At 38.7% G+C, this 12,790-nt stretch overlaps 1 protein-coding gene across 8 annotated transcripts in view; it reads left to right on the plus strand.

The window, feature by feature from the left end:
• The first annotated feature begins 6,132 nt into the window (after positions 1–6,132).
• Positions 6,133–12,790, plus strand: part of sbf1 (SET binding factor 1) — a 58,743-nt gene continuing 52,085 nt past the window's right edge. For 7 of the 8 annotated variants that reach the window (XM_082166220.1, XM_082166224.1, XM_082166226.1 and 4 more), the window contains exon 1: positions 6,133–6,342. In XM_082166220.1, coding sequence (XP_082022346.1) covers positions 6,288–6,342 — 55 coding nt within the window. In that variant the 5' untranslated portion in view covers positions 6,133–6,287. The remainder of the gene's footprint in view (positions 6,343–12,790) is intronic. The other variant, XM_082166227.1, reaches the window with a different exon arrangement.

A 12,790-nucleotide genomic window follows, 5' to 3' on the forward strand; every position in this document is an offset into this window, starting at 1 on the left:
GACAGGTTGCCCCGCCCTCACGCCAGTAAACACGCCATCAGAGAAGAGAGATGTCATATAATATAAAAATAATGATGTGCATGGATAAATAATTTATAATAAATACTGTAATATTCCATAAAAAGAAAAAAAAAATGTCCATTTTCATTTCATGACTTTATATGAAATCGAATAGTTTAGTAATCACATTCCTTCACAGTACCTCATGGTTCCAGTGGGTGAATATATGTCACTTATTCAGGTCAGTGTTGGACATTTATTAAAGTTCTTTGTTTCTGTTTTAAATAAGTAAATGTGTACTTCTGCTCTGTATGTTAGTGGAAAACACAATTAAAGTGAATATAAAGTGTAATGAACCAAGGTGACTGATTAATGCAGTAATTCTTAGAGATCATCAAGTTGTACGTGTCTGGGAACCAGGATGGCCAAGTGCCTCTGGCCATTTACATAATCCTGTAAAATCATGTGACATCAGAACTGTGAAGTGGAGCCAAATCACAGACGAGAGCAATTGGTCTCTTCCTCTGATCTCTCATCAGCTGTATGTGTCAATTAGTTTACATGAGTAACTGCTAACCACAGCCAATGAATCCAGTTCAAACCGCAAAACACAAGCCACCTGTTATGAGCTGATTTTCCCAAAACATAATGATGACGTGGATATTTTCATTAGCAATAGCTGAGATAAAAAAAGCTTCCCACATTTTAATAATCATGAGTATAAGAAAAAAATCTTTGGGAAAAATGACATGCCATACATGTCACATATATATAAACTGTGGATCATTTTCCATTGCTTTGAAAAAAAAAAAATATATATATATATAATCAATAAATCTTCCGAATTACATGAATTCTTTTCTCACTCAAACACAAACAGTGGCAAAACTATGTAGCCTACCTAAGGGACAATTTGCACGTTTTATACTTTTTCCACAAACTGTTAAACTTAAGTTCAAATCCTAACACAATATAAAACTGAATAAGTCATGTGTGAAGTGTTTTGGTAGTTTTAATGCATTTTAGATGTGAAATGTATTGCTGTGACAAGCTGAAGTTTGTTCAGGATAACTGTGTGAAGAGATAGATAGATAGATAGATAGATAGATAGATAGATAGATAGATAGATAGATAGATAGATAGATAGATAGATAGATAGATAGATAGATAGATGTTAGTATACGGTTGTCTCTTGTATGCTGCCCCCTAGTGAACATTACTATAACTACACTGAATAAATATCAACAATGTCATGATGAGAGATTTCGGGGTTCAAAACAGAAAGTAATAGTATATTTGATCTCCCAGCGGGAAATTCTCATTACGTTCAAAGTGCACGTAAACAACATATCTTAAACATTTCAAACACAAAAACAAACCTCTCCGATGGCGGTCCTTTTGCTGAAATACCAGTCTTCACTCTTCTTCCTCCCCAGTATTGAAATAGTAAATCCCTGTGCTAAATCGATTTGAAAACATGCTTGTTCCCACTGAGCTTGTTTCCTTCGCATGTTTACGATGGCAGAACGTTTGAGTTTGAGTTGAACTGGTTTGTTATGGCTCACAATTCAAGTTTATTTGCATTGCTGGGATGGACAGTTAGCAGTCATGTTTGTATTACTGGGCTTCTGTTTCTTTTTTGTTACCATTACCCATCAGCCAGTGCAGCTATGTCATACACTACACTTATCTTTAGATTTGTGTGTGGGAATGGCAATCTGCTTCAGCGGTTGTGTTTGGGTGTGACTGCAGGGGAACAATGGATGTATATTTCCACAAATGGATGAAGACAAAGTCACGAGACTCTGTGCTAGTGGTTCAAATTGCTGGCAGTTATAAAAGATGAATGAATGTTGGTGTATCAACACAAACACCGACCGCCTCGTATGTTTCATCCTGTTACTTCATCATCCCCACATGACTCATTGTTATATTCCCATCCTGCATTTGAACAGGATTGATCTTGCAGGTACTGGTTACTTTCTCCTGCTTCATTGTTCAAGTTAATTCGACTTTTTAAGTTTACCATAGTTTCTTAGCAGCATAGACCACATGGCTTACTTTTTTTTCCAGTTTCAAAATATAGGCTACACTATGCCAAGGAGAAATGTCTTAAATACTTTCATCAGATGTTTTATTAGTTTTTCTCTCTCTAGTGATCAAGTATGTTTACGAGCTGTTTAATTCATAACATTTAATTTTAATAAAAAAATTATTAATTAATTGATTTATTAAAATTAAATCCATAAAATGCTTGCATGATGGGAACCCCTAAAAGGGTTCTATGAAGCACCTGACAGAATCCTTTAAGGTTCTATATAGAACCTTTTCTTCTAAATGTGATTAGCTTGATTGTTTTGGATGCAATATTGCCGAAATATCAATAAGGCACCAGTAATAGTCATAAAAAAATAAAAGCAATATTAATATAAAGTAAAATAGAGTATAAAAAAAATTAAACAAGACATTATTTGGTCTGTCAATTCAACTTTTTGATACGGAAGGGAAGAAACAGGATTTTATCCAATATTATTTATGCATTGCCTATGTCTTCATGCAAATTTGTCAATGAATTTGATCACTTCCTGTCAGTTTTGCATGGGTTGTTAAGGTGGAATATCTGATGCATCTGTAAACAACATGTTTCATGTTTGATGTTTGATGTCAAAACACAAATGTAAGAAACTCAAAATTGCTGAATTTACTGTACACAGAACAGAAACAAAATAAAGATCATATAGCAGCTACATATTGGTATTTTTTTAAAGAAACAACAAATATACAGTATAAGCGGCTCTCTGAAATGTTCTCTTTTCACATAGTAAAATAATGTCAACTCCAATCAGAATTTTATGGCCATTTATTGATACGATGCAGTCAGCTCATTAGGACAAAATAAACCCTTCAGAGTAATGAATAAATGAACGAATGGATGAGGTATTTATACTGTATAGTGCTTTCCCAAAGCGCTTTACAGTCATATCAGGGGATCTAGTCCTCAACCAGTCCCAGTGTGCAGCATCCACTTGGATGATACGACGGCAGAACACAACGGCACCAGTGCGCTCACCACACACCAGCTAAAGATGGCGAGGAGAGAGAGAGAGTGATAGAGCCAATTGAGTGGATAAGGAAGATTGATTGATAAGGGCCAATGGAGGGAATGATTGATAAGGGCCATGATTGATAAGGGCCAATGGAGGGAATAAAAAGAATAATCACCATGCTTGGGGATTATTATTTTAGAATTATTTTGCAAGAAAGACTGCACATTATGCATTAATACTCAATATGCATTTTGAACATAATATGTATTTATATAATTGTTATACTGTGTTACGTCTGGAGACGTATTCTGGATGCGTGCCTTGCTCTCCCCTCTCTCTCTCTTTCTGTCTTAGGTGACTCCGCGTCTCCGTGCTAATTGGACGTACGGAAGTGCACCTGTTGATCGGTCACCTGACGACTGGTGTCTTTTGAAATACACCTGGAGGAAGAGAGAATAGAGTTGCCGTTGTTGTCTTTTGTGAATCAGTGTGTCATAGTAATTTAGCGTTGTATTATATTCTAGCAGAGTGACTTGCTGTTAAATAATTTTGAATGTTTATTTCTTTTATTTTCTTGTGTCGATTACTGTTTTGTTTCTTAAACCCGTCTGTTGGTTGTTTTTCGCTGTTTTGTTCTGCTGAGCTGGCAAGTGTGCCGCCTTTTTTCTTTAACAAACTTTATTGTAAATAGTGTAAGTGTGAATATTATGGTGCTTTTTCCCCACAGAGGCTGAAGGGGTGCCATTTATTTTTGATTGTAAATCCTTTTCTCCTGTTTTTGGTGCAGTTAGGAGGTCAGGACAGACCGTCATTTCTTTTTCTTTATTCATAGTATATTGAGTATTTGTGGGTTTCTGCGTTATCTTTTGTTTTACAAATCTTTCGTTTTTTTTCAAACAAAAATAATTTTGTCCAATTCTGAAGAGATTGCCTGAATTTTGAGTGGTGACAAAAAATATTTAAAATAAAGACAAGCACACGGTATCTGTGGGTTCAGATTTTCTTCCCTGACCCTTGCAACAACTGTATGTATTTTATATATTTAATCATATTTTCATATTAATTAATATGTGTATTTTTTGTAATATGTTACTATATGCTTTGAAACACTGAGCATTGAAAAACTTTTAATTAAGATAATAATAAGACATTTTTTTCATCCAAAACACATTTATCAATATTAGCAGGGTTTTCCTCATAGTCCACATTGTGACATAAGGAATTGGGATGCTCTGAAATGACCTATGATTTTCAATCAGCCAAGAGACCACTTCCTGTCTATTGGTTTGTTGACAGGATGTCATGTGACTTTCAAATCCGGGCCAAAACAGCTCCGCTTTATATTCTCCCAACAGACTATGTATCATGCAATTGAGGCCCGGACACCTTTAAACGCAGAGCGCTACCTTTAGACACATTTGCCCTTCCTGTCACATGCGCAGACCAAAGAGCCAAAGCACAACCCATGACTCTTCCTGCGGTCTTCACACTTGTCACTTTTCATTAGAACATGTTTCATTAGAACATGTAGTGGTGAAAGACATACATGGGCATTTTTTGTGTTCAGGACAGGTGTAATTATTCTGCAATATCAAGCTAAATATAATTTCATGCTTCTCTGATTGGATCAATTGTAACCCACAATGCACTTTTCTTACAGATACGCAGGTGCAGTGCATGGTGGCCTTTTTGGCTCGATAGTGTGACTGGCTCCTTTTAGGAACTGGATATGGAGGTGGCCCAGCTGCACGACTGTTAATGTTGCTTTTCTCAAGGCATTGTGGGAAACTTGATCACTGAGTCCATTGTTAAACAGGAGGGATGTGACTCCACTCCTCTATCTTTTTCCCTTTTTCAGACTTTCTACTTTTTCTTTTTTAATTAATTTGCTCTTTTGGGCCGTCACAATGGAGGGCTAAAGTGTCATGTGATTCACCTGACCCGCAATGAAATAACATGACTCCTTTGGCTGGGGATCTTTCTGACTTCAACAACCTCAGTGACTAGGAAAATGACCAACAAATATAATTTCTTTATTAAAAATTACAATTATACAAATATATATATAAATAAATAAATACAGCCAATTCCCTGGGGTATTTTCCTATGGAATATTACTGTCAACTGTAAAGCGCTTGTTATTCGATGGCAGGCTGACAGTATAACATGCCTGTGAATGTTTTTAATTCTGCTGTGATAAGTACTCTGGGTCAAAGGACTTTACACAGGAAGTGTTGGAATTCTTTTGGAGGCGTGTCGATGCTGACAGGCAAGGACACAGGCCTCAGATTGTGGGATATAGGGGGGTTATCCGGTAGGCCTTTTCAGCTTTTTCCTCTGTGATGAGACTCATAACTGCAACATTTATGGAACAACTGTCCAAACATTGTGTCTTTATAGTAAAATCCACCAAATGAGCCACCTGTTCATGCAATCGGTGTGATTCTGTTACCTAAGCAATGACAGCTGAGCTGACTGGGGCTAGGATTAAAGGCATGGGACTGAAACCCCCCTAGAACCACCTATTGTTTGTTTGTACAGCAACCAAAAAAAAAAAAAAAAAAAGTGCAAAATAAACCAAACCAAATCATTTGTCCTCTTTCCATTTGCATGCATCAATCTCAAACATCATCTTACTTAGCCCTCTCTTTATTACAGTTATCCATATAAACATTGTTGATGTTAAAGTATCATGATAATGTCCCTATTTGTTTGTTTTTTTTAATATTAATATTACGGTAAAATTCTGCAAATTTATCCAAGAAGCAGCCTATAAGGCGATTCGTACTTTTTGCTGATAAAAACATAGCCTACTTTATTTTTTTTATTTTTTTTTTATTTTTTTTTACTGCAAGTTTACATTTTGTAAACACAAGTGTACATGGTCCTCTACGTAGAGCCTTTACATTTTTTTTTTTTTTTTTTTTTTTTATCGTATAAACTTAAAGTTAACAAATCAATACGTGTTCTTTTTTTTTGACAGCGTATCTCGTGCACGAGCTCTAATGAATGACTACGCAACATTCCCTGAGCGTGCGCCCCTCCCTGCCGCCGCTGAGCTCACGGCGCATGCGCAGAGCGCTGTCAGGGCACGGCACACACTCACAGCGACAGTATGGCGGCGGGCTGCTGCAGGAGGGATGCTGCTGTCGCCGCTGCCTTCACAATGTGATCGGAATATCGTCTACTTGCGGAAAGACTACAGTCACCCCCGAGGCCTGTCGCCGTGATCTCGATAAGATGACCAGGCTCGCCGATTACTTCGTGGTAGTCGGCTACGATCTCGATAAGAGAGGTAAGAGAGAGAGACACAGCGAGCGATTCTTCCTCCTCCTCCTCCTCCTCCTTCTCCTCCTCCTTCTCCTGATCTGTTAGATTGGAGTGTATTAGTCGCGGTTTATTCACGGTAAACACAGCAGAAGGCGGAGGGAGAGGGACACAGTCCCGACACAGCTGATTCCGGCCTGGGATGGGCGAGTTACTATGAGCCGCGGATGTCCCAGGCCTCTGGATCTTTACTCCCGAACTCAAAAGCCGAACCCCACCGAAGTTGCACGAAGACGGGACTGTCTATATGCCCTTTTTCGCGATTCATGACTAGAAGTTTGACCGCGGGTACTATTTTGTTGTTTTGCCAGGGTGTGACTGTTCTAACAGGGATTTATCAGCGTAACCCTTGCCACTTGTGTTTGTCATGTAACAGGCTGTTATGTTGACCAGTATGCGCCTGTAGAGTTGAATAGAAATGCAAAAGTTGCACCAGTTCATTCCTAAGACATGTCAACAAACATCAGTAACATGCAGCATGGCACTAAGGCTTTTGGTAGTGTCTAAACTTAATAGGTTGCCTAACTAGACAGCATGCTTGGGCTCCTGTGATTCACAAAATGCTGTCTTAGTTGGCAACAAACTAGGTTTTGAAACAGCCTTTGTTTTTGTTTACAAAAAAAGTAGCACTGTTTTAGCCTGCATGATTCTGCATTATTAAAGGAATAGTAGTTCCTTATAAAAGTTGAAAATCTGTCTTTCTGAACTTGTATGGCAGTAATAGTTTTGCAAAATGCAAAAGGAGACAATTAAAAGAGTGTCTTGTTTGGACTATGCCATGGCAATGAATGATGACTGAAAATGTCAAGCATCCTCAATAAGTAAACTCACAATAAAAGCATCTTAAATGTGTTTTTGTGGGCCATATTGCGGAGTTATATGATAACTTTGTGTGTGGAAAAAACACACATAATTTTTTTGCATCCTTTGACATGACAATCCATTGTCAAAAAGTTACCAGGACATTTAGCAAAATTTCTCCTTTTTTGTTCCTCAGATTTTGAAACAACATGAGTTTTCGAAATATCTTCTTTGGGTATTACAGAAAAAAGAAAGTGAAACATTTAAAGTATACTTATTTGAATATGAATGAATGTAGAGAGCTTTGAGCTTTCTGCAAAATCCCCTGTCTTTAGTGAGTTTTGTTATCGGGAGGTTGAGTGTTTTAGTTAGTGGCCTAGATTCGTGCCATATAATGGTCCCGGTGAGCATGCATAATTTACCAACCCTAATCCGAAGAAAGCAAGTTGCTGGAAACTCGCATCAAACCTTTGAAACCTTTATTTAGAGAGCTGCCTCTGTGCATGTCTTATTCCTTATTTATGAGGCACACACACTCACACAAAACATGGTGAGTCCCCTTTTTAACGACAGTATCGGGGACTCGTGAGATGAATATGCATGATGTGTGCAGTGGTCCGCTTCAAGAAGAGTTGTTTGACGGAGATAGGTCTTTGGTTTTTGTTACCCGTGAGATGCTGCTATTCGCATGTGGTCCGTACACGTAGTCTGACAGGATGTTGAAAGGCTGCACGCGCTGCAGAATGTCTTCCTTTCCTGTTTCTAGCCTTCTGCTGCGTTTCAGCATCTGGTAAGCAGACCTTCACATTACAGTAAAGGTGTGTGGAGGAAAAAACCCGGAGCTCTCCTGAAGTCAGGGATCTGCTCTTTTTATGCCCATTGATTTCCAAGAATAAAAACACATGAAATTCTAAAAATAACATGAAAGTACAACAGAAATCGTTCATGTTCTAGCTTGCAATGCAACATAGCAGCAAACTAAATCAGTCTGAGTGGCCCGGATTGAGCTGTCCCATGGGCAGACCTGTGACGTTATTAAGCTGTGCTGTTGTGGTTTGACATCACATTCGTGAGATCTGTGAGGAATCGGCGAGTGAAAGTGTTTCTACATGTTTGATATCTGTCTCACAAGTTGTTTTTTTAAATATGCAAAATAATGTCTAGCAGTTAGCAGACATGCTCTGCCATGTTGGGCCTTGGTGCTCATGAGGGAAATTTTAGCTTGAATCTCGCTTGCAACGTCTCCTGATCCTGTTTCTTCTTTATTCTGATTGTTCACCCAAAAATCACTCCCAACATGACTTTTACTTTATGACGTTTCTTCTGTAGAACCCAAAGGAAGAATTGTTTTAGAAAAAAAGTGTTTTTGTTTTGGTCCATGCAATTAAAGTCAATGGGGTCCAAAACAACCCTATTGGACCCCATTGACTTACATTGTATTCAAATGGTTTTGAAACAATTTTGGGGAAAAAAAAGACAGAATTAAATTTTTTGACAAAAGTGTATATTTCAAAATATCCTCTTTGGGTTCCACAGAATGTTTATTTTTATTTTTTTTAACCAATTCTGTTAGATGCTGTGAGATGTGACATCCTGTGAGATGCTGCGAATAGCAGCATCTCACAGAAATTCTGTGATTTCTGTTTTAAGTTGTCTGGATTTCATTTTAATGGTTTAATTACATTTTAATAATCAATGATTTAAGAATCAATTCTTTGAAATAAAATTTTTTCTGGCAATCAAATTAAGGCATAAAATATTAATTTTATTTTATCTTTTAATCATATGAAATTTTGTGTGCACAACAGTTTTGCACAACAGAGCTTTACTGTTAAAATTAAAACATGGAAGAAAATTGTGACTATCCTTAAAAAATAAAGTTTAAATAATAATTATTACTATTATTCTTATTAGTGTTAGTATTATTATTGAGACGTGGCTAAATTCTACTGTACAACAGTAATATATTTTTGTCATAATTTCTTTAGGTTAAACCAAACTTTTATTTTGACGGGTTGCCGTGAAGAGCTTGATATGACGATAGTTTTTTCTCAAATGAAACGGTAAAATGCTGGTGAAGTTCATGTATTAATGTCCTCATATAGAGGCTGGAATGCTTCAGTGTGTAGGCCTATGTAGTGAATGAAACCGTGCATCTGCGCCCTTCATTCACACAGAGACACTCAGAGCATGCAGGATTCAGATTTAAATAGTCTTTTTGCGGTTTAATATTCACAGACATTAGTCTATATCGTGATTTGATCTAACTGTACTGACCTACTTTTGATTTATTCATCCAAGACTTGACAAATTCTGTGAAATTCCACGTTATACAGTAAATTCCGTCACGATTCCGTCCGTGTTTTCCGCATCTCGGAAATCATAGGGTCCTAAGAAAGTCATACAGGTTTGGAACGACCTCATAATTTTACGTTCGGAGTGAGTTTGGAGTGAATTTTGGGTGAACTATCCCTTAAGTCCTGTTATATTTATGTCTACCTGACACATGTCTCTGAGAGGTGTCACATCTCTGAAAACATGTAGTGAATGTGAGCCTGGATATGTTTCAAAGGATTTTTATGAAGTGCTGTTGAAGTGGTGCCTACTTAACACCCAGAGGGCTGGCGCTCTTAAATGAGATAACCTCGCTCAGGGTTTTGTTTACCAGACCAGAACACGTCCAACTGACCCAGGGGCCATGTCCCTGTCTCGGGCCCTTTGCCTTAGTCTCCGTCAGTCACATAGCCCACAAATCACCATTCTTGAGCCAGAATGACTGCATCAGTGGAGGGCAGTGATCTGTCTGGGTGGAGTCGCCCAGCGTCTGTTGTGAAACTGCGCAACGCCACTTGTCCGCTTGATTTCCAGGCCCTGCGAGGAGAACGGCGCTGAATAGGATTCTCTGGACGAGGGGCTTTCTGTTTAAAAACAGGAAATGGGAGTTGAGGCTCTAGGGAGAAGACATGATTGAATGAGAATCCAGATTGTGTGAGAGTGAGAAAATGGAGGTCTAGAGTTTGGGGTGTGCTTCACTAAAAGTGGACATCCATAGAAATGTCTTTTGGGGTTCGGCGTACCCCCCCTCCCCCCCTTTCTTTCTCGCAGCCCTCTTTCTCTTGCTCTCTCTCGGTTTTTCTTGGGAGGAGCCCGGCTGAAAACAGAGAGGCCCTAAACAAAAGAGGAGAGCGTTTGTTCTGTTGCACACTCATTGTGAGAGTTGTCTCTGCCAGTCTGTTTTCCTGTTTAACCCTTGCGTGCCGTTGAGAATGTATGTTAAAATGATTGTCTGGAGGATGATGAGCTACATTATTAACTTATAACCAGTCATCTAAAATAAAACTAGCCTAGATTCTTACAAAAATGTGCTTGTAAAACTTGTTGCCTCAAGCAAGGGGGTTTTGAGTGGATGTCCAGTAATCTGGTTCTTGAACCAAAACTTTCATATCACAACTAGTTCATTACGATTCCAGGACGAATGACTCGATTCAAATGAGCAAATCAAGCTCATACTTAAATCAGTGTAGTTAGGGTGTTATAATTGGTTGCCAGGTTTGCCAATTAAAAACATACAGCACAACCAGTGTAGTATGATACTTTTTAGTCAATAAAACACATTTTTAATGGGAAAACTACAGCATTTATTATAAATTATTTATCCATCCACATCATTATTTTTTAAACCATGTGCCCTCGTAATCTTTAATCAACATAGCCTATCTTCCCCTCTTGCAGCGACATCTCTGTTTACTGGTGCATGTTTACTGGTGCAAGGGCGGGACAACCTGTCACTCACATGAGATCGACCAATAGCAAACCACAACCATCTAACCATCCAATCATTTCCCAAAAGACAAAATCAGGCCTGCCCTACATTTTTGTTCTTGTTCGAGAAGCCATTTCATTCAGATATATGTCACAATAGGGAAGAAAAGACTTCGGATAAATCGGATAAAAGATAAATCGAAGCAGAATTGTTCAATTAGTTATGATTCCCATTTCATCAGTCCAAATAGTAACATGCCAAAGTGTGAAACGTAAAAAAAAAAAAAAAAGTTGGTGGCTTACCAACAGTGGCCACCTTTAACAGATCTGTTCTCTGCCTTAGACAAACGCACTGACCCAGCCGGACGTCTAGAAATATTCACCAGTAGAGTACAGAACAGATTCTTATTCATGAGGAAGAAAAAGGCCGAAGGGGGCCATGGCGTGACACGCTGGCTGCTCTGTGTTACCATGACTCCCCAATTCTGGTCATCTGGCTTGACTATAAACGGTTCTGTGCCGAGAAAAGGGTGGCTGGGTCCGTGGATACAGAAGCCCGGTCCCCATGCCTGCAGCGTATGGCCGCGAAGCTCTGATGGCCAGCTGGTGGATGAATACTTCTCATTCATGTGGCAGCAGAGGGGCTAGAGGGCAATGGAGATTGCCCTCATTCTGAGAGACAGGGGGGCTCAACACACACACACGCACATTTTCAATCTCTTTTTGTCTTTAAAATGGTTTGCACTGTAGGCATTAGGATTGTATGCATATGTACAGTTCACACACTATGAGGACAACCTCAAGTAAATACATTTGAAACTCCTAGATGTTAAGTTTCATTATGAATGTGGTGAACTCACATGATAGTCCCAAAGCCTGTGTGATGGAAATGTCACGTGCCTCATTGGGCCTTTACTGCATTGTCATCTTATATTCGTTGATTTTTATGCCTTATATGAGTTGGCCAACGTAGAATGTGTCGAAATTGTGAGAGTGACTTGTGATAGTATTGGAAGCATTATTTAGGTTAAAACGAAGTATGTTTTTTAACTTTGTAAAGTGTCAGTAAAGACATTAATAATGTTACAAAACATAAATCCTTTTCTTTTGAACTTTCTATTCATCAAAGTATCAGTTTCCACAAAAATGTTAAGAAGCACAACTGTTTTCAGCATAAGAAATATTTCGTGAGCAGCAAATCAGCATATTAGAATGATTTCCGAAGGGTCATGTGACACTTTGGACAGGAATAAATTACATTTTAAAATATATTCAAATAGAAAACAATTATTTTAAATTGTAACAATATTTTGAAAGGTGATGTATATTTAAAAATGTCCATTTTATTTTTAGTGGCAGGGCAAGTGAAAATCTGAAAAACTGGGTTCTGGGTTTTTCTTTACACACACACACTCTCACACAAACATCATTAGGTCTGGTGATGAAACGCCTCGATAAGCAGTGACTAGTTAATAGCTGTTCGTATGCTTCATATCCAGAGGTCTTGTGGGTCAATGAGCACTCTCTACTGGAGGGACGCGGAGGTCAGGGCGGGAAGGGGGAGTGCGCTCTCCATGGCCGCAAACCTTTCATGGTCTTCCCTGGTATTTTGGGAATGCGGCCCTCTCCTCCTCCCAAACCCCTCGGGTGGAGACTGAAGATCTTATTCTTCACATGCCTATGGGGTTGCGGGAAGTAATTCTTCCAAATCCTTTTTTTTCCCTCATTGCTGACCCACTGGATTATATGTAGGGGTCTTTAGCATTGTGGCTGTTGAGATTCAGACACGGAGGAGTGAATTATAGTCTGGCGTCCCACTCTTTCTGTCTTAATCTTGGTTTCAGCTGCAGCCC

Source organism: Leuciscus leuciscus (genome assembly GCF_965113295.1).
Source record: "Leuciscus leuciscus genome assembly, chromosome: 4".
Classification (NCBI taxonomy): Eukaryota; Metazoa; Chordata; class Actinopteri; order Cypriniformes; family Leuciscidae; genus Leuciscus; species Leuciscus leuciscus.